Below are 22,656 nucleotides of genomic sequence, written 5' to 3'. Positions count from 1 at the left end.
AGTCCCACCGACTTGCACTCAGCCCATAATCCTCCATTCCTTTCCTGTCTATATACCTATCCAATTTTTCTTTAAATGATAATATCGAACCTGCCTCTACCACTTCTACTGGAAGTTTGTTCAACACTTACTTCAAGCTCCCCTGTCCTCCCCTGATAATTGACTTATCATTATATTCATGCGAGGAAAATATGCGCTGTGTGTTTCATATTAAATTCGTTAGATAAACCCTTTTAGAAACGAAATTGAGTGTATTAGCCACCTATATTGTGTTCGTGATTAACAGCACCCCCCCGCCCCAGACAGAATCGCCAAAACCGATTTGTAGAAAGAAATTGGCATGTACACGCATGTGCAAATCACGCATGCGCACTGGTGCCCGCGCAAGGTTTCATGGTCATTGTAGTCTAGTCAGGGTAAACCCAACGTATTTGACTGCTACTCTTGTTCGTTGGCAACCCTACCACCCTACCCCCCACCCCACCTCCGGTCGGCCGGTCCGCAAGAATATTGTCAATATGAAACCAGTCCGCAGTGCAAAAAAGGTTGGGGACCCCTGCTCAAGAGAACATGTTCCAATCAATGTATCAAGGAAAACACTAAAGTGCAAAACTCTGTTCCTGAAAGCTTAGTGGGACTAAAGTTGAGTGTATCCACGCAGATTGAGGGTATTTAGGCTACAGCCATACTTGACACTGATTCTCAGGTTACTCTACGGATCCTTTTACAGCCAGTATTTGATGCATTTACCATTGACGCCACTCAGCGCTCTAGAAATTTGGGGCTTTAGGAATGATGATTACTCATATGATGGTTACTTGTCATTGAATCTGGAGTTTTCGGAAGCAGATGTTGGAGTAGCTGAGACCGTTGATATATTGATTTTGGTCTGTCCGGACCTGGTTGAAAAAGGTGAAGCTTCCATCATTGTGGGAATAAATACTCCCATTGTGAGAAGGCTCCTAGGAGCCTGCAAGGAGAGGGATGGAGAGAATTTTGTGAAAACCTTGTTCAATTTGAACTGTTTTTGAGAAGGTGCAAGTTCCCCCTAAGCAGGATAATGAGTAAAAACGAGGAACTATGTGGTACACCCGGCCAAAACCTGTCGTATTACATCCTAGGGAAGTAGCTAGAGTGATGGGAAACCCCAAATTTCCCGGAATGCCTGATACCGAGGCCCTCCGGCGGATCATGAAGATGAGTCAAACTTAACTGCTGGGGAGCTGGTGAGACCTGAACTGCAGAAACTTTCAGCAGTACATGTAAAACAGATGACGGTGATTATCAGGAGAGAGGGGTCAACCTCAAATGTGGAATGCTGGTGGCACATCTTTTCCCGGTCGCCATAATGTCTAGTCTTCTGGTGAGAAAACCAGGAGAGAGACAACCTCCTGGATCAGGTAAGTTAAACAGCAAAGTTATTCAACTTTGGTGACTCCCCGGTACCCAGGAGATGGAAAAGGAGACTAATGGAGAAGATATTGAAGTTTGAAGATGTCTTTTCTACTGACGAGTTTGATGTGGGTTGCTCCAAAAGTACTCACCACACTATCCAAGTGACAGAGGACCCCCCTTTCAGAGAAAGGTCTCGAAAGTTAGCACCAGCGGAGCTGGAAGATATTCAGTAGCATCTGCTGAAACTGAAGGAAGCTGGAATTATCACTGAGTCAAGGAGTCCCTATGCATCACCCATAGTGGTGGTGAGGAAGAAGAATGAGAAGGTACTAATACGTGTTGACTATCGGACACTGAACAGATGTACAGTCCCTGACCAATATATTGTTCCATGGAGTCAGGATGCACTGACCTGTCTGAGAGGAGCAAAATATTTTCAATGTGCTGGACATAAGCAGTGGGTATTATCAGATACCCATCAGTAAAGCTGACAAAGAGAAGATGACATCTATACGTCCACTTGGATTTTTTCCATTCGAAAGAATGCCCTAGGGTATATCAGAAGCACTGGCTACTTTCTAACACATCATGGAGAAGACTGTTGTGGACATTAACTTACTTGAGGTACTGGTGTATTTGGATGATCTCATAGTATTCAGGTCCTCACTAGAGGAGCACGAGGCGAGGCTACTGAAGGCACTAGACCATCTGAAAGCTGAGTGCCAGTTCTGTAAGATATCAGTCAACTATGTCGGGCACATAGTCTCACAGAATGGAGTAACTACGATAGAGGCGGTGAGCACATGGCTAAGGCCCAAGAATGTGTGTGCCCTTTGTTCATTCCTTAGATTCTGTGGGTACTACTGAAGATTTGTGAAGGACTATTCCAAAGTAAGCCACCCTTTGAATCAGCTTCTGTGTGGTTACTCTCCCTTGGGGAAGAAAGGGTGGAAAACAAAAGGAGAAGAAAGGTAAAGTTTATCTTAGCTCTTCGGAGCCTTTCAGAGAAAGATGGGATGCGAAATACGAAGAGGCCTTTCAGCTACTGAAAGAGTTGTTGACTAAAAGCACCTTTGTTGTCCTTTGCAAACCCTCAGTTGCCATACGTACTGCATACCGATGCCAGCCGTGAGGGTTTAGGTGGCGTTCTATATCACGACCAGGGCAAAGGGTTGACATCTGTTGCTTTCCTCAGCTGGAGTCTGTCACCCTCCAAGCAAAACTACCCTGTGCACAAATTCGAGTTTCTGGCATTGAAATGACCTGTGGTGGATGAGTTAAGTGACTATCTATATGGTGCCAAGTTTGAGGTGAGGACTGACAGCAATCTTGTCTCTGGTGTTAAAGCAATGTGCCAGTTTTCCACAGTGGGGAAATCAGAGGCAAGGCTATGGCATGATAGAGCTGCTGATCATTTGGGAGCTTCTAGTTCCACAAGCATATTTCATTTTGACGGCACTGGATACAAAACAGTTGCTCAGGAGCTTGAGACCTGCAGAACTGGCAGCAGCCCAGTGAGGCAACCCTTGTATAGGTGCCATTTAGTCTTCTGTTGGCAAAAGGGATATGGCCCAAGTTGAAAAGATGAAACACCCTACCATACCTCTACTGATGAGGGAGTGGGAGAAACTAGAGTTGAGCAACCAAGTTTTATACAGGGTCACGTCTCCTCCAGACAGGCCTCAGTGGTTCCAGATGGTTGAAGTCATGTCATGATGATTCAGATTATTTGCGGCTTTACAAGACCCACAGATTGGTCTGAGATCGGTTCTATTGGCCCTGAATGAAGCCTGAAGTTGAAGAGTAAGTCGTGCATCCACTGTATTCAGAGGAAGACGCTGCCTATGAGAGTTTCTCCTCCATTTTCTCACTTGCAAAGTATGGGGACCACTTAATTTAGTGTGTATGAATTTCTGCTCCATAGAGCGTGATTCCAGTAACATTGCAAATGTCTTGGTCATCATTGATCAATACACCAGATATGCTTAAGCCTTCCCCACAAAAGATCAGGGTGCATCCACAGTCACCAAAGTGTTATGAGAGAAGTAACTTTGTTCATGATGGTCTTCCAAGAACAATACACAGTGATCAGGGAAGGGCTTTTCAGAATTAGAATTAGGTTTATTATCACCAGTACGTGACGTGAAATTTGTTAACCTAGCAGCAGCAGTTCAATGCAATACATAATCTAGCAGAGAGAAAAAATAAAATTAAAAAAATAATAATAAACTAACAAGTAAATCAATTATGTATATTGAATAGATTTTTAAAAAAACATGCAAAGACTGATATACTGTATATTTATATAAAAAAAAGTGAGGTAGTGTCCAATGATTCAACGTCCATTTAGAAATCAGATGGCAGAGGGGAAGAAGCTATTCCTGAATTGCTGAGTGTGTGCCTTCAGGCTTCTGTACCTCCAATCTGATGGTAACAGTGAAAAGGGGCATGCCCTGGGTGCTAGAGGTCCTTAATAATGGATGGTGCCTTTCTGAGACACCGCTCCCTGAAGATGTCCTGGGTACTTTGTAGGCTAGTACCCAAGATGGAGCTGACTAGATTTACAACCGTCTGCCGCTTTTTTCGGTCCTTTGCAGTAGCCCCTCCATACCAGACAGTGATGCAGCCTGTCAGAATGCTCTCCATGGTACAACTATAGAAGTTTTTGAGTGTATTTGTTTACCTGCCAAATCTCAGACATGAGTTACTGAGCGGGCTTGGAGTCGAGAAGTCGAGGACGACGCCTCATCACCCTCAGAGTGATTCCTGGCCTGAAAGGTTCAACCGGACATTGTTAGACATGCTTAGAACCCTGGATGCCAACAAAAAGAACAAGTGGAGTTGGCAAATTGGGCATTTGGTACACTGCTACTCGCCAGACTATTTGAGGTTTGGACACGAAGCGAGATTGCCTGTGGATTTGCCTGTAGGTCTCTGTTTTTTGAGCCAGCAGTAAAGATTTACCACAGAAGACATATCTAAGGTATGTGTCTGACATGAGGAAAGAATTACAAAAGGCTTATGAGCTAGCAGCAGTCTCTGCTACTAAGTAAAATCAAGAAAATGAGGAGATATGATCAAAAGATTAAGTTCTCCCAACTAATGCCTGGAGACAAGAGTTTTAATAAGAAATTTGGCGCTACCAGGGAAGCATAAGTTGGCTGATCACTGGTGTCTATACCTTGCAAAGTGGAGAGCCTGATGTCAAATGTGCTTTTTTTTTTGGGTGAAGCCAGAATTTAGGAATGGCCCTGTCAATATTCTTCATCACAATCACATTCTACCCCTAGGGCAGGAGATATGCATTGACCCAGAGTCTGACATGGAACCTGCACCTAGTAGGAGAGCTCTGCACAGCAGAACAGAAAGGCGATTAGCAGAACACTGAATGCTGTATGGACTTAGAGGATGAGGAACTGGGGATGTGGTATGTGTTACCTCATGCAAACTCCCTTAGAATTGATGAAGAGATTGGTAAATCTCCCAGTTCTGGCTCAGATGTAGCGAGGAGGACCGCCAATGGACAGACAGACGTGATGATAGACAATGAAGGGGAACTGGGCTCCAATATAATTCGGGATGAAGCTGAGCTCAGTCAGGTGACAGGGGGACCTGAGTTGCCGTAAGGCACGAGTGATGACAGTGGGAGGCATCCCCAAGTAGACAGGAACAGTCACAAGGAATGCCTGAGGCTGAAGAAGCTGAAGATGAGATAAGAAGGTCTCAGAGAGTCAGGAAAGTCTCCAGAAAGGCTGGCTTATGGTGCACTGGGCAAACAGTGCTGTGCCTAACACAATGAATTGGGGGCTCTGAAATCATGAAATTCATTTGAATACTGTGTTATTAATAATGTTTTAGTAAGTTTAAAAGTCATAAAGACATGACTATTTTTGATGGTGGGGGGGGGGGGCGCGGGGAGTGTAATGCCCTGATTAAGATTTCGACTGCTATGCTGTAAGGTAGTTTATGTGAGCATTTTTCTGAAAAAGCTGTGAGCCATGCTGGAAAGTATGCTTTGGCTTGGTCAAGATAAGGTCACATGTTGTCCAATTTAGGGATGTGAGTCAGCCAGTCAGGATTGTGGGATGTGTGAGAAGGATTCTAGGGAGCTGTGGGGAAGAGCTTTCTGGAGGACAGTAGTCTGGTTTGTAGTCTGTTGGTGGGAGCTGTGGTAAAGAGAATATTGGGAGAGATACTCATGGGATTCGATCCAACGGGAAGATGCGATTGCATGGAGTTCCTTGCGAGATGAAGGACCTCAAGATGGGAGGTTCTACTGGTGATTGGTGATGAGAATTCAGCGCCGTGAGTAACGGTCGTACCCAGATTTTGGACAAAATGAGCCCCAACAATGTACACATTTGGACTGGTTTAACTGTAACGGGCCCTTTTATTTTTTTTTCTTTCTTTCTCTTAATAATGGTTTGATAATGAAATCAGTAAATATACTTTATAATTTTATGTAGTGTACAGTCTGTTATTTCTTGCCAACCAATAATTATGTACGGGTAGTATTTACACAGCATTCGCTCAAACCAAGGTTTCTTTTATTGGAAAATCACAACTTTCTTGTTTGGTTGAATTCCAAGTCATATCAACCCTAGACATACATTGTTTATGAAAGGTGGCCTTCTGACCACTGGGTCACGTGGCTGTTAATCAATGAGCCAGGTTTGTATACCGTCCCTGGTGGGAGGGTTACAGTACACTAATAAGGATGCCTGCCTTCCCATTAGTGTCCAAAGCTGAAATCAATTTAGTTAATGGATTCAATGACGATCTGATCTAAGAAATTCCAGTAAGACTCCAGTGGGAAACCAGAGGCAGGACTGACAGAATATTTTTTCCTATCCATTAATTGTTTATAAAAATGTAATGCGCGCTTAACCTCTAGCAACAGCTGGACAAACCCACAGGGTCTACCTGGCAAATCTGTCCACAGCTTCTGGACTGAGGGTCCCTATGTATTCCTGAAGCTAGCTTCAATTTAAATGATAGAAGCCAGGAGTTTAGTTCCAAACAGCTGCAGCGGCTCAGCCATTACGTGGTATACCGGCAGTGCCTTGTGTGCATAAACTGCACTGTCCTCATCACAGATGAACCCACCGTCAAAAATCAGCTTTGATCTACCTGTTACCCTTTATTTTTAACCCATGCTTTCCCAAATGTTCATCAGCATTTGTCCAGGTCATTGCATTGTTGAGGGTTGTTTCAGTTTCTGAATGCACAAATTGTGATTTGAGAGTATTTTTAATGAGTACATTTTTTGCGACCCTCATATTCCAGTTGTATAAGACAGTGGTTAGGCAGCATCTGGAGTATTGTGTGGAATTCTGCTTGCATCACTGTCAGAAGAATATGATTAAGCTGGAGAAGGTGCAAAAAGATTGACAAGGATGTTACGGAGACAGGAGGCTTGAATTATAAGGAGAGATTGGATATGTGAGGGTCTGTTTTCCCAGGACCGAAGGAAACTGATGTTATAGAAGTGTATAAAATCATGAGGGTAGACAGCAACAGTGTTTTCCAGGGGTTGTAAAACTAGAAGGCATAGGTTGAAGGTGAGAGGAGAATGATTGAAAAGGGATCTATGGGGCAAGCTTTTCAAATAGAGGCTGATGGCTAGTTAACTGCACTACTTTCACTTAAAAGCAATAGTCCTTAATTACAAAAATTGTGCAGTGTATACAATAATCAAAACATTTTACTGCAAATATATATACAAAGTGAAATATTTAGCTAACCATAAATATACTAATTTCTTGTGCTCTTGACTATAATATAAATAGAACTGAACAGCATACAGTATGTGCCCCTGATAGTTATAGAATCAGTAAATAATTGCCCATGTAAAAAATTTTACATCCTTTTGGGACTTTGGCTATATATAACCATGTTTACAGTATATCAAACACCCCCCCAAATTTAACGGAGACCATTTGCCCATTGCAGTTAAGCACAGTTTGCAAAGTATTTCAAAGTACCATGAAAACTACACATTACTGGTAGATAGGGTGGTGAAAAGATATTTAGCGTGCTGGCCTTCACCAATCAGGACATTGAGTATAGGAGTTGAGCCCTGGGAGTGAGGAACAACCAGATGTTTGACCGACATTGGAAAGATCAGGTGCGTGCCAAACTGAGGCAAAAGGGCCCAGGTCTGAGAGTGCATGGAAACGGCAGGGCCCGAGTCCAGGAGCAAGCCAGGACCTGCTATTTGACTGAATTAAGCGCAGGCCAGATTGAAAAGGTCAGGGTGTCGGAGCCGGAGGCAAGGAACAGGCTGGTGTTTAGCTCATTGCTCCTTGAAGTTGACTCGTCTTTTCACTGAACTGAGGCTGTGGTCTGCAACTAATGGGTTCCTGGAAAGGCTGCAGTGATGACCGGCCTTTGTGGCTGTGGACTCATTTTAGTAAGCTTCCGTTCTGAATGTCAGTTACTTACTTCTATTGTTGCATGATTTGTTTATTTTTTTGCACGTTTTTTTTTAATGAGTTCTATTGGGTTTCTTTGTTTTGTGACTGTCCATAAGGAAACGAATCTCAAGGTTATATATAATATACATTGATGGTAAATGTATTTTGAACTTTTATGGTGCCATTGGACAAGTTGTTGGTGTGGCTGCATGTGATTATTATTATTTATTTAGCAATTCAGTGTGAAGAAGGCACTTTTGGCCCTTTGATCTGTGCTAACCCAGCAACTCCACAACCTCGATGGTCAGCATGGACTCATGGAGGTGAAAGACCTGTGTCCATGCTGTATCTCACTATGACTGTTTAATGATAACATTTTCTCAATTAAAATTTTATTCGTGCTGCCTGTCCCTCACTCTAGATTCCTCAGCACACCGGGTCGTCCCTTGCAAGCTAGGGGTATGATCACCTCTGCATAGTTTCTAGAGCACACGGGTTCTCAGTACTTCTTTCTGCCTGTTGACCAGTGGACGGAGCTGACATCAGTCCCGGCTTAAGGTGGTTTGGTGCAGATGATCTTTGGGCTCTGTAAGGTGCATCTGCATGATCACTAAATTGCCTCTAGTATCTGGGTGAGCAGTAGGACCTGGGGCAGTTATTGTCAGTGTGAGGAGAATAAAACAGGATTAAGTGCAAATGGGTGCTTGATGGTCAGCACTTGTTCTGTGGGCCGAAGGTCTTGTTTCTGTTTTTTATTCTCTTTATGTGTATTTTTGGAGAGATTTGAAAACGAGATAAAAGGTGTTGCCATTGCCGTTGTGGAACTGCAGATGTTAGTGAATGTGTCTTGGGAGTGAATTAGATTGTGAGCAGGATTTCTTCAAACTTCAGGTTTATTAAATAGAATGAGAAGTGGATTGGAATATTCAAGACTAATGGTGAAAGTTTCAGAAGTAAAGGGAACAGCAGGGCTCGGTAACAGTAGAGAAATGGAAATGGAGGGATACAGAGGGTGTGTAGTTCACTTTGAGATTAGAGGCAATAGTTAGGATATGAACTGCCTATCTCAGGTTACAGACAACTGCTAGGGCAGTACTGGAGTTAGCTGATTGTATATGGCACTGAGATGGGTCTTGCCCTTCCTCGTGTCTAAATCGAGGTTATTTTTCCTCATCAAACCAGTGTGACAAATCAGAGTCAGCAAAGTGATTAAGTAATGATGTCGACCTGTGTCTGGAAGCCATCAAATACTCAGAGTACATGCTTTACAACAACTGTTACTACAATGTTCATTTAGGCTTCTTCCCAATATGAAGCAACACACACAAAATGCTGGAGGATCTCAGCAGGTCAGGCAGCATCTATGGAAATGAGTAAGCAGTCGACGTTTCAGGCGAAGACTGAAAAGGAAAGGGGGAAGATGCCAGAATAAAACGGCAAGGGGAGAGGAAAGGGGCAAGAGAGAAGGTGATAGGTGAAGCCAGGGGAGTTGGAAAGATAAAGGGCTGCTGCGCAGGTTGACTCTATGGTTAAGAAGGCATACAGTGCATTGGCCTTCAATTGTGGGATTAAGTTTAGGAGCCAAGAGGTAATGTTGCAGCTATATAGGACCCTGGTCAGACTTCAATTGGACTACTGTGCTCAGTTCTGGTTGCCTCACTACAGGAAGAATGTGGAAACCATAGAAAGAGTGCAGAGGAGATTTACAAGGATGTTGCCTGGATTGGGGAGCATGCCTTATGAGAATAGGTTGAGAGAACTCGGCCTTTTTTCCTTGGAGCGATGGAGGATGAGAAGTGACCTGATAGATGTGTATAAGATAATGAGAGGCATTGATCATGTGGATAGCCAGAGGCTTTTTCCCAGGGATGAAATGGCTAGCATGAGAGGGCACAGTTTTAAGGTGCTTGGAAGTACGTACAGAGGAGATGTCAGGGGTAATTTTTTTACGCAGAGAATGGTGAGTGCATGGAATGGGCTTCCGGCGACGGTGGTGGAGACGGATACGATAGGGTCTTTTAAGAGACTCCTGAACAGGTACATGGTGCTTACCAAAATAGAGGGCTATAGGTAACCCTAGGTAATTTATAATGTAAGGACATGTTTGGCACAGCTTTGTGGGCCGAAGGGCCTGTATCGTGCTGTGGGTTTTCTTTATTTCTAGAAGGAATCTGAAAGGAGAGGAAAGTGGACCATAGGAGAAAGGGAGGGAGGGGACCCAAGGGGAGATGATAGGCAAATAAGAAAATTGTAAGAGGCCAGGGTGAGGAATAGAAGAAGAGGAGAGGGGGAGAGAAATTTTTTTTACCAGAGGGTGAAATTGATATTCATGCCATCAGGTTGGAGGCTACCCAGACAGAATATATGAACACTCTGTAGCACTCTCCTTCTCTCTCTTGTGTAATGTTCCTATATTCAGGGAATATTGGCTTCCTAAGAAAAAGCTATCAGTCACTCCCGCTGGATATATTGATGGCCGTGTGGGTGTCACTGCTGAGGTGCTTTGAAAAGCCTTTTTGATAACTGCTATTTCAGATTGTATTCTAGTGGTGGATTTAGAGTATTTGATTGTTACTCAGTGCATTTCAGAACCTTCAGTGCTTTATAATTAATGAATGTTGTAGGTAGCAGTTAGCCAACTGCAGATTCCAATAACTCGTGTTGCCAAAATGACCAGACAGTCTGATTTTTGTGTTGGATGTGAGATAGAATTTGGGGAACACTTCTCACAACTCAGTACTTCTCTAATCCACAATACCTTCAAATCACAGTGTGTGATATGGACCCTGGACCTTCTCTGTGATGGATGGAAGTGCAGTGGATTCTGGTTAATTAGGCCATCGGTTAATCAGGACAGGGGCAACTGTTAAAGTAATTAAAACTAATCAAGAAGATACCTGGGAGTCCTTTCATTTATTTGGGGCACTATTCTATTTAATTGAGACAGGAGTGTTGCTGAAGTTTCCAAGTAGCATCAGTCGTATGAACTTGTGTGGTGTATACCGTGCTTGGAACGAACAGCGTCTTAATGATAGTTTGCAAGAAATAAGAAGTGAGGCAATTCACAACAGTTTTGCTCACTGTAGTTTCAAACGTTCAGGCTTGGAGATGCTAGAAATAGCCAGGAGTGAAAATGAAATTATTTCACTACTTCAACAAGATAGAACTTATACTTTATACTTTATTGTCGCCAAACAATTGGTACTAGAACGTACAATCATCACAGCGATATTTGATTCTGTGCTTCCCACTCCCTGGATTACAAATATTAAGTATTAAAAATAGTAAAAATTAGTAAATATTAAAAATTTAAATTATAAATTATAAATAGAAAATAGAAAAATGGAAAGTAAGGTAGTGCAAAAACACCGAGAGGCAGGTCCGGATATTTGGAGGGTATGGCCCAGATCCGGGTCAGGATCCGTTCAGCAGTCTTATCACAGTTGGAAAGAAGCTGTTCCCAAATCTTGCCATACGAATATTCAAGCTCCTGAGCCTTCTCCCGGAGGGAAGAGGGACGAAAAGTGTGTTGGCAGGGTGGGTCATGTCCTTGATTATCCTGGCAGCCCTGCTCTGACAGCGTGCGGTGTAAAGTGAGTCCAAGGATGGAAGATTGGTTTGTGTGAAGTGCTGAGCCGTGTTCACGATCTTCTGCAGCTTCTTTTGGTCTTGGACAGAACAACTTCCATACCAGGTTGTGATGCACCCTAGAAGAATGCTTTCTATGGTGTATCGATAAAAATTAGTGAGGGTTTTAGGGGACAGACCAAATTTCTTTAGTTTTCTCAGGAAGTAAAGGCGCTGGTGGGCCTTCTTGGCAGTGAACTCTGCTTGGTTGGACCAAGTCAGGTCATTTGTGATATTGACCCCGAGGAACTTAAAGCTTTTGACCTGTTCCACTTGTGCACCACCGATGTAAATTGGGTCGTGCGGTCCGCTACTCCTTCTGAAGTCAACAACCAATTCCTTCGTCTTGCTGACGTTGAGGGATAGGTTATTGTCTTTGCACTAGGTTCTTAATTTCCTCTCTGTACTCAAACTCATCATTACCCGAGATATGGCCTACAATTGTTGTGTCATCAGCAATCGTGGGTGTATAGTGATTACAGTAGGGGGCTGAGTACACGGCCTTGTGGGGCACCGGTGCTCAGAGTGATTGTAGAGAAGAGCTTGTCCCCTATTTTTACAGCCTGTGTCCTGTCTGTGAGGAAGTTGAAGATCCAGCTGCAGATCTGAATGCTAAGGCCCAGGTTCCGGAGCTTAGTAATCAGTTTATTTGGAATGATGGTATTAAAGGCAGAGCTGTAGTCAATGAAAAGAAGCCTTATGTATGCGTCTTTATTCTCCAGGTGTTCTAAGGAGGAATGTAGGGGCGGAGAGATGGCATCTGATGTTGACCTGTTGCTCCGATAGAAGCATCGAGGTTGACCGGTAGGCTGTGGTTGATGTGTGCCATAACCAATCTCTTGAAGCACTTCATAGCAATTGATGTCAGAGCCACAGGTCAATAGTCATTCAGGCATGCCACTTTGCTCTTCTTCGGCACTGGGATTATCGTTGCCAGGAACTGCAAGGAATTTGAAGGTTTCAACAATCATCTTGAATGTTACAATGAATATGGGGATTTGGAGGAATCATCAAAAGCATTGTGTGAAGGCAGTCCATTATCTATGCCGATTTTGTTCATTTATAGTCAATCAAAAGAACAGGGCAGCATACACTGAATGAATTCCTCTATCTATTAAGACTATTAATATATATAACAATATAAAACTATTAAGAAGTAATACACAGTTTTAAGATGCTGTAGTAATATTAGTTCTAATTTGACCTGTACTTCAAGCAAATACATAATTTTTTTTTTACTCTGCTACACATTAGTGTGTCTTTTTTATACCTTTTTACTATATCCTTGAATCTTCAGCTAATTGAGACAGCTGCTTAATTGGGCTAAAATGTACTGGTCACAAATGTGTCCCGATTAACCGGAATCCACTATACTTCCACTGAGCTAAGGCTTGTTGCCAGTATAAGCAGCTGAAGTAACTATCAGAATTAAGAAACCCTGAGAGCATGAAAGGAGTCAGATGCTATTGGCTGAGGTTGATTTTGATCAATGATTACGGAAATGTGCAGGACTACTGCAAGAAAGGGTGATGTAAACATTTGAGACACCTGTGAATCTTCTATTTGAGGGACCCTATCATCTGCAAATTCTGATTGTAAAACCTGGTAAGATAAAATCCATATAGCTTTTGCTGTGAACAATTATCTTTGTGTGACACATTGAGAAATCTTGTGTATATCTCTCTAAATATCTTCAGGTACCCCAGATTGTTATTAAACCTCTGTACAAAGGGGATGCAAGTCCGTTGCTCCCTGAATGTGGCCACAAACTTTTAATAGTGTTGAGAGGAGACCTGATAGAGGATATAAGATTTTGAAAGGCGTAGATGGATGACCAGTATCTTTCTCCCAGGGTTGAAATGTCTAATACTAGGGAGCATGCATTTAAGATGAGAGGGAAATTTTCAAAGGAAATGTACAGGACAAGTTTATTTTTCCCAAGAATGGTGGATGCCCCCCCCCTTCCCCCAGAGGTGGTGGTGAAGGTAGATACGATGGATATGGCTATGTGGAACAGTCCGTGTGCTAAGCTTACAGCAGCATTGCTCCCCAACCACAGGGATCATTCCCTACGTGGCTCCATTGTTAACTTATCTTTCCCCACTGATCTCCCTCCTGGCACTTATCCTTGCACGTGGAGCAAGTGCCATACCAGCCCTTACACCTCCTCCCTCACTACCCTCCAGGGTCCCAAACAGTCCTTCCGAGTGAGGCAGCACTTCATCTGCAAACTTGTTGGGGTCATCTACTGTATCCATTCCTCCCGATGTGGCCTCCTGTGTATCGTAAGATCCAACATTGATTAGGAGACTGTTTCGCTGAGCACGTAATTCCCAGTGGCCACCAACTTTAATTCTATTTCCCATTCCCATTCCGACATGTCAGTCCATGGCCTCCTTGACTGCAACGATGATGCCGCACTCAGGAACCACACCTCATATTCCATCTGGGTAGCCTCCAACCTGATGCCATGAACATCGATTTCTCAAACTTCCGGTAAATTCCATCCCCTCCCCCCCCCCCCCCTTCACCACTCCCCATTTCTGTTTCCCTCTCACATCTTCTATTCTTATCTGCCCATCACTTGCCTCTAGTGCTCCTCCCCCTTCCCTTTCTTCCATGATCTTCTGTCTTCGATCAGATTCCTCCTTCTCCAGGCCTTTATCTCTTTCATCAATCAATTTCCCAGTGATTTTCCCCTCCTCCCTCCAGTTTTACCTATCACCCGCCACTTTGTATTTCTTCCTCCCCTCACCTTCTTATTCTGACTTCTCCCTTTCCTTTCCAGTTCTGATGAAGATTCTCAGCACAAACACCAACTGTTTCCTCTTTTTACTCTGCCGCCTGGCCTGCTGAGTTCCTCCAGTATTTTGTGTGTGTGTAGCTTTGGATTTTTAGCACCTGTAGATGTTCTGTTGTCTATGACAGAGATGTTTGAGGATCTTAGATATGCACAGAAATGGGCAATGAATGAATCATAGCAGAAAAGAGTTTTAAATACTTTTTCATTAGTTCAGTTAACTCACTGCAAAATATGAGCTGAAGAGCCTGATCCTGTGTCAAACTGTTCAATATATTGCTGGAGGTTTGATCTTTCAGATGGTTAATTAAAGTGAAGATCCATTTGTCTGCTTAGGGGGCCTTGGCAAATCCATGTAACAATTTCAAAGGTGCCCATTCTATTAATTATTTTCACCACTAGTTGTGAGAGCTTGCTGTAAGTGAAGTGGCTGTCACCTGACCTATGTTACAATGAACCATGTCTTTCAACACACAGTAAAACTCTAATCCATTTTGGTCTGGCAGATTTTCCAAAGTGCACTTTGTTGATCAGGAAATGGAGGAAGTCTTTGTAGTCTTTGCAGTCTCTTGATGCTGGTAAGACAGAATGGATTGTTCCAGTGACTGTGAATGAGACAGTGTAATTCCTTTCAAGCTTGACACCAGAACCCAGGTGAATCTGTTGTCCATTGATGATTACAAAACTCTCAAAGTAAAGAGCAAGATTTATCCAATGAAGTTAAAAGTGACTGGTTATGTTGGAGGGAGTGTTTCAGTCGAAGGGGGTTGTACAGTGACCTTCAAGCATAAAGGCACAGCTACTGATTGTTGAAAAGTGAATACAACCAATATTGGGTCTGACTACATGTGAAAGGCTGAACCTGCTAGAAAGCGAACCTTTCTCTTGGTAGCCCCAGATTTGTAGCACCTTGCAAAATTATTCTTCTTTCCACAATGATTACAGAGCTTTCTGTAAGATTTCTGCTAAATATATATTGAATTGCTATTTGAAGCGTTTCCAATTATCAGCTAGTAAACTGCATGACTGTGGGAGGACTTAGGTTATCCATGACATAATTTTTAGGCTTCTCCCACCTGGTATTCTCTTAGTGAATCCGGTGGACTTCGGTAGCTTCAAGACTCAACATGCTCTCTGGGCTGCAGCTTCTCTCCATTGGAACCAGTGTCTCTTTCTCAGTCGCTTGCAGTATTCAATTATGCTTCATATTTAGACCTCGTGCCGACTTCTGACGCCATGTTATGTTCTTTAACAACAGCAAACTGTGCATGGGTTTTCAAACATTAACAGGAGACAGTCATGGCTTCAGCACGACCACATTTTACTCGGGACCTTCAACCCACCAAGAGCATGTGTCTATCACCTTCACCAACATCACTTCTGGTTCCAGGTGAACCACTTACATTTCATGCTGGGAGCTGAAATTTTTTTTTAAGTACACACATAATAACACACTGCCCACATTCCTGACCTCTGGCTTTCTGAACACCGAACCCAGCTCTGGCTACACACCACCTTCAATCTTTTGGCTAAGCAAGCCAGATGACATACAGTGCTGGATTATCAAAGTTTTCTTTTATGACTTTAACTGTAATCTATTCTGGAATACTCTGAGGTTGTTGGAAAATTGTCTTCTTTCAGAAAGTAGCAAATATTGACTGATATTTCACATTTCCTGCTTTTAGCATTAATGAGGTTAATTAAAATACAGAATAAACAACAGCTTAGCAATTACTTCTTGAAAACCTACAGTACATCCACGAGATTCACTGCATTTTCTTTACAATTTCCTCAATTAATCTTTTAAATTCGTTGGGCACAACTTGCCTTTAACCATTATACAATGGCTATGCTTCCAAATGGGTGCACGTTATCTGGCATGAACTCTCAGGGTATAAATGTTTCCTTATAAAGAAGGATTTATCATGCAGTGGGACATGTAGGGTTGTTGCTGGTGAATGAGCCAAGCTGGGCTGAAAGATTACTTTCTTGAATAATAAGTGTTAGTTAAAAAAACAAGCCTATTTTCATGTAATTACAGGTTGGAAAATTTTAGAATATATTTAAATTTGGGATTGACTTAATTGAATAAATTTAGGGAAAACTGAATTAGGGTGTTTTTTTTAGCTTTGGTTTGAAAATGATTAATTTTTCCAAGAGTTGAGAATTGTCCTAGGATTGTGAAGTATTGACTTGCTGCATCTGGTGTAATACTGCTGATCACTTTATGTTGCTGTTTGGCTTGCTAACAGTGTATCAGGACCTATAACTCAGACTGGCTTGCAGTCAGCTACAAATATGAAGCCTATGCTGGGGATTTCAGATCGTTGCCAAGGTAAGTCTGATTTTGGTCTGTGGTGATTAAACCTGTCAAGCTGTGCAGAAGTGATGCCCTGATCTGTGTCGGCCCCAGGGATTCCTTCTCCTGCAGCTCTGTCACGCATGTAATATTTTCACAGAACCGGGCCAGATTTACTAGAGATCAAACCATTTGCTCCGTCATCTGTACCAGCTCTATATTGGAACAGTAGGTAGCTAGTCCCTGCATTCTTTACGTGACTCTGCTAATTCTTCCTTTTCTTCTACTTAACCTGCTCCCTTTGAGAACACCGCAATTGCTACCATCCCTTTCTGTGTGTGTATGTCTTTCTCCCATGTTCTTGTGTCGTCCTCTCCATCGTGATCTCAATAACTCATCCAAACAATTGCTGTTTCACCAAACCCCTTCACTCTGTCAGCTCCAATTTGTTCCATTCGGAGGTGAATCAGAGGAAGTTGCAGATGGACTGTCTTGAAGAGTAGAATCGCCTGTGCCCTGGGGATGGGTTGCTTAGAGTTGTAAAACGTTCTTTGATTCAACATGCCCATGCTGACCTTTGCGCTCATCTATTCGAACCCCTTTTACCTGTACTAGATCCATAGCCCATGCCTTAAGGATTCAGATACTGCTTAAATGTTGCTTGCTCCCTAGCGATATGTGCTCTGGAATTAAATACGCAGACATGCCACAATGTGATGAAATAGTTCCTGCCGACTTTCCTCAGTTCAGCCTTACAATCTTCATGAAGAGGCAAAAAAGGCCGGTTGTAAAAACATTCTGAAAATTCTTTCTGTGACCCTTCAGGCGGTCAAGCCAGTCTAGAGGATTGTATGGATTGTTCTTCTAGTGACGTGATGTCTGTCCTGATCGGCGTTCAGCTCAGCTCATGGCTGAAGGCATGCCAAGTCTCAATGCCCACTACGCCAGCTGCCAACAAATCCCAAACCCAGTGCTGGGAAAGAGGAATGCCTCCCCTCCTGGCCGCTTCCCACACCCACACTGCCTGACACACTTGGGACCCCACCCTATAAATGCATAGAGAGCTGAGCAGGGGGGAGGCAATAATATGTCTCACAACAGAGGTTCCCCACCCGCCTCCAGTCCAGTGTAATTTTGCTGTTTTTTTTATTTAACTCTTGGCTTTTAAACTCATTTTGATTATTGTTTCCCGTAGCAAAGTGCACCAGCCAGAAAAACTGCCAGTGCAGCTGTTTGAAGTTGATGAAGATGCAGATAAGGAGGAAGTAAGTAGTTGCCGTTTCCATTAGTACCCGTGATTGGGAGGAGGTGCTGAGGACCATGCAGTGAGTGGACGGTAGACTTGACCTCATCTAAACTGGGCAATTTGTGAAGCCGAACATCTGGAGGTCCTGTTAACTCCTTGCAAAGAACGAGTGATTTAAAATGATACGTACCTACTGGCATCTGGAAGTTGCCTCAAGCAGAACCTGTCCATGCCTAGGAAAGCCAGGGCTTAAAGGGTTTGTGAAGGGGTGACGAGATATCACCAAGGCGTAGTAGGCGTGTCTGCCGGGGGATGGAACCCTGCAGAAGAGTGATCGTGAGGATCTTGGCTCATACAGTCAGAAAGTTTTATTTTTAGTGTACTCCCTCCTTAGTGACTGCTTGGCCCCTGAGTCAGTATTCACATTGGAGCTGCTCTGTTGTCCCCACCTCATGAGTCCTATGATTGACCAGTTCTTCTTTTGCTCCTGCATATGTTGAAATTTGACACAGAGGGAATCTGTGTGAAACCCCAACATTTGTCATTGATTTCAGGTGGGTGTTGGAGACGTTACAACCATGAACCTGTTGAATGAGATTCCACAGCATCTCAATACCCACCATGGTGGCAAAATGCACCAATACTCCTCCACTGCCTTGTACTCAATCTTGGACTATCTTTTAATCCTTCTACACAATAGTTTACTTAGATATTATATAATCTTTTTCACTTTGAGATAACAGTCTGAGAATTCCCATTTGAATGAGTCATCAGAGTTGCAAAAACAAGGTGCTGGAAACTCTCAGCAGGGCAGACAACATTTGTTAGAAGTGAAACAGTTACTTGGGATTTGGAACAGTTTCCGAAAACAGAGAAAGGTTTCCCCTCTGTTCTGTTGAAGGAAACCATTTCTGAAATGTTTCTGTCTCCATAGATGCTGCTCAAAAGGCTGAGTGTCTGCAGTACTTTCAGTTTTTATTTCAGATTTCCTGCACCTGTGATTTTCAAACTATCAGAATAATGTTGTACGTATAATATGCTAACAAGTGGAGTGCTCGACTTAACATCCCAGCTACCTCAAACATCAGTTGCTTATCCTTGTCTTTTACCCCCCAGGATGGTACATCAATTTGCTCTCAGAAAGGAGGAAACATCAAGGAAGGGTGGCTGTATAAAGCTCACATGAACAGCACTATTACTGTTTCAATGAAGGTAAGATCACACCTCTGGTTTGGAGAGGGAGACCCACAGTGGAATGGGATGGTTGTTTAAAATTGTAAACAGGAAAGGTGTATCATAAGATCACTTCCAGGCTGTAAAAGAAGACGATGTAATACAATTACTTATTCATATTAAAATATAAGGATACAATTTCAGGAGCTGGGATACGCCATCTAATCCTTTCAACTTGCTGCACCATTCGATGAGGACATGGTGATCTTTTACCTCATTGTATTTACAGGACTATTCCCACTATCTCCTGATTGCTTTAAAACTCAGATAATTCAACAGATTTAGGATTTAGCTGAGGCAAATTGGCAAATGTTCTGGACTATTGAATATTGCTTCCATGAATGCCTCAATTCATCCTGGCCTCCAGCAATTTGTGTGTGCTGTTTTTAATCACCTTTTATTAAGATGTTTCGCAGTGTGTAATAAATTTACCAGTGACCCAGAAGAGTTGAAAGTAAGCATAGGAACCAGGGTCCTGGTGAATAGAAAGGGGGGTAATGTATCAGGACCAAAGTGAGTAGTTGAGGAACGTGGTACCCATGATCCCAATGAATAGGGTCCCAGTGCTGTTACGTGGAGCTTGCATGCCCTTCCAAAAGTGAGTTGTTCACACTGGGTGTTCTGTTTTCCTCCCATAATCCAAAGAAGTGGTAGTATGTGTAGAAGTGATTTTTAGAATCTGGAGAAAGATCGGGGAGAATAAAATAGAATTGGTGTTGGTGGATTTTTGATGGTCAGTAGGCTGAAGGGACACTGTCTGCATAATGTAGCTTGACATTCGGGATAGGTGCTGCTTTACATACACTCTAGTTTGTAACTGGCTTCTCTGACTTCCTGCGTATTGTAGGAAAGGTATTCATTCATAATTTGCTCGTATATGGATATTTCCACTGGATTCCCCAGTGCCTTGAGGGAAGCCAGTCAAAGCATGGCTTTTTCTTTTGCACTGCTACTCTTGTTTACGGTGATCCAAAATGCTCAGATTTGTATGCCGTGATTTATTTTTCACTGCAAAAGAACTGCAAGAATTTATATGTTGACAGTGTCTCAGACAATGTCATTGAGCATAACATCAGTGGCTGAGGAGGAAGACCTGTGTTGGGAGTTGAGTTTGGGTGGAAGTAGACAGGTTATGGTGGAATGGTAAAGACCTACTCTCCAAGAGGGGATTTAGTGAAAGAGAAGACATGAACATGGAGGGAGTTACAAAGAAACAAACTTGGTGACTAACATCATCAATGTTGGTGTGGAGAATGAGGGCAGGAGCACAGAAAAGATTTAAAGCATTAATTTCCTTAGAGGTCTTTTAACTCTTTCTGAAAAATCCCTGTAATTGGCCACACGCGGTCTGTGGCCACAAGTGTTGTGAAGAGACAAGGGGACTCTTGGTCCTGGTGTAGGACAGACTAGTGAAAGATGACGGGTTCTTACACTGGATCTTATTGGCTGGAATTTCAAAACCAGATGAAGTAAATTGTAGCAGTTTTAAGATGCAGTTAGTCAGAAGGAACAGATATAATGAGAATATTCCTGAAAGGGTGGATGGGGCAAAGGCTGCCCAGATGATCCCAGTTTTTGTGTTGAAACTTGGAGATAATTACGGGTAAACATTTGTGGTTATAGTAGCAGTTATTGGTCAACACTTTTTTGAAGAATGAGGTAAAGAAGGTAAGAGTAACAAATGGATATTGTGCCATAAGAGGAGCAGAATTTCTTCTAAGTAAGCATTCCTGAAAGAAGTAACAGTGAATTCAAAAGTAATCAGAAACCAAAGGAACTGTGGATGCAGGAAACCGGAAATTAAAATAGAAAATATTCGAAACTGTACAACAGGCACTGGAGTAACTCAGAAGGTCAGGAAATATCTATGGAGGGAAATAGACATTCAGTGCTTCAGCTGGAGGCTGTTCATCTGTACTGGAAAGACGGAGAGATAACTGGTGAAAAGGTGGAGGAGAGTGGTGGAGCAAGAGCTGGCAGTTGATCGGTGAGGACTTAGCTTCGTCCTTTCCACTCCTCTCTCAATTTTCTTAATCTAAAAACTAACTTACTTCCTCACTTTTCACTTCCCCAATTCTAATGAAGAATATTTGACCTGAGACGTTAAGTCTGTTTCTTTTTCTACAAATGCTATGAGTGTTCCTTCATTTTCTGATTTTATTTAATTTTAGATTTTTAATTACCTGTTTTTATATTAAATATGATTATTTTCATTGTGGTTTTTTGGTAATAGTGTGTTACTTGTTTTCATTTCCCATGCTTCACGTGGCTGTCAATCAGGACTGCCATATTCAGCGTGGATCTAGTATCTCTTGTAAGGCTTGCATTTCTATCAGAGTCTAGTTTTGTAGATGAACATCAGTATTGCATTATTGAGTGCTTTAAACTTGAATGTTTGATTGCTTGACAGTTAATTTATATCAATAAAATAATTACCTGTTTTATTGTAGGTATTTAAGAGAAGATACTGTTACCTGACCCAGCTTCCCGATGGCTCATACAGCCTCTGTTTTTGCAAAGACGAGAAGGGGTTTAAGGAGTCCAAAGGATCGATTTTTTTGGATTCCTGCATTGATGTTGTACAGGTATAACTTATACATTTTTGTTAGTTAGCAATCTGAATGCATGTTATGTGCAAAATCAAAATCAGTGCATTTCGGACAGGTCAAAAATGGTGATTGAAAATGCACGCGCCAGGAATGGCGAGTGGTCTGTGTACAATAGATGGGTCTCTGTTATTCCTTGCTGCTTGAATCATTCAGGTGTAGAGTTTTATATTAGCCTCTAAATATTCTCACAATTTGCACCCTAACCACTCAGATATTTCTTGTGTAGCTTTTGGTTTTCACATCCGGCACTATCATTCCAAGGTGCTTTGTTTTTGACCTCTCTGGTAATTGGAAATATTTCTGTCCTTTCCATGGAAAGAGACCACAGCTGCATCAGTCTCTCTGTTCCTGCTATAACTCTTCTGCACCCTCTCTAAAGCCTTCTCTTCTCTCCAGAATAGGACCCAATTTTCTGGATGTGGCTGAAGCAGTGGTCTCTTGCTCATTTACCCTCTACTACTATTTAGAACATTTGGGACTCTACTTGCTTTTTACCCACTTTCTTAACTTTCCATTTTCCACTTCCAATGAGATATTCATTTATAAACCCAGAGTTCTTTCTGTTGCTTTTAGGCCATCAAGAATCTAGCCAGTCATGAGTTAAAAATATCTGAGTACTCTGCTTCCACAGCCTTTTAGGGAAGAGACTTTTCACTGCAGTTTTTTTTTTCTGAGAGATATGGTGCATCTCTTTCCTAATGGGATTTTCTCACACAAGAGGAAGTTTTCTCTCCATGTCCACCCTGTCAGGACCCCTTAGGATTGTGTGTTCAGTCAGCTCCACTCTCATTCCTGTAAACTGCAGCAGATATAACCCAGCCCGTCCAATATTTCCGGAAAGTAACAAAGCCATTTGAAGTATTAGTCCATTAAACTTGCATCTGAGCTACTGCTATCCTTGCATTAGCATTCTTCCTTGAGTGCGGAGACCTTGTACTGTGCACAGTACTCAACATCTGAGACAGATGGAGTTCAACCCAGATAAGTATGAAGTGGTTCATTTTGGTAGGTCAATTATGATGGCAGAATAT

The 22,656-nt window shown here is 42.5% G+C and overlaps 1 protein-coding gene across 2 annotated transcripts in view; it reads left to right on the top strand.

The window, feature by feature from the left end:
• dock11 (dedicator of cytokinesis 11) overlaps nucleotides 1-22,656 on the top strand; it is a 325,211-nt gene that overhangs the window by 59,676 nt on the left and 242,879 nt on the right. For both annotated transcript variants that reach the window (XM_072270403.1, XM_072270404.1), the window contains exons 4-7: nucleotides 16,491-16,573; nucleotides 17,733-17,802; nucleotides 18,900-18,995; nucleotides 21,467-21,601. In XM_072270403.1, coding sequence (XP_072126504.1) covers nucleotides 16,491-16,573; nucleotides 17,733-17,802; nucleotides 18,900-18,995; nucleotides 21,467-21,601 — 384 coding nt within the window. The remainder of the gene's footprint in view (nucleotides 1-16,490; nucleotides 16,574-17,732; nucleotides 17,803-18,899; nucleotides 18,996-21,466; nucleotides 21,602-22,656) is intronic.

The sequence above is a fragment of the Mobula birostris genome, chromosome 10 (assembly GCF_030028105.1).
Source record: "Mobula birostris isolate sMobBir1 chromosome 10, sMobBir1.hap1, whole genome shotgun sequence".
NCBI lineage: Eukaryota > Metazoa > Chordata > Chondrichthyes > Myliobatiformes > Myliobatidae > Mobula > Mobula birostris.
Note: the sequence above shows the minus strand (reverse complement) of the source record. Positions and strands in the feature narration are given on the sequence as shown.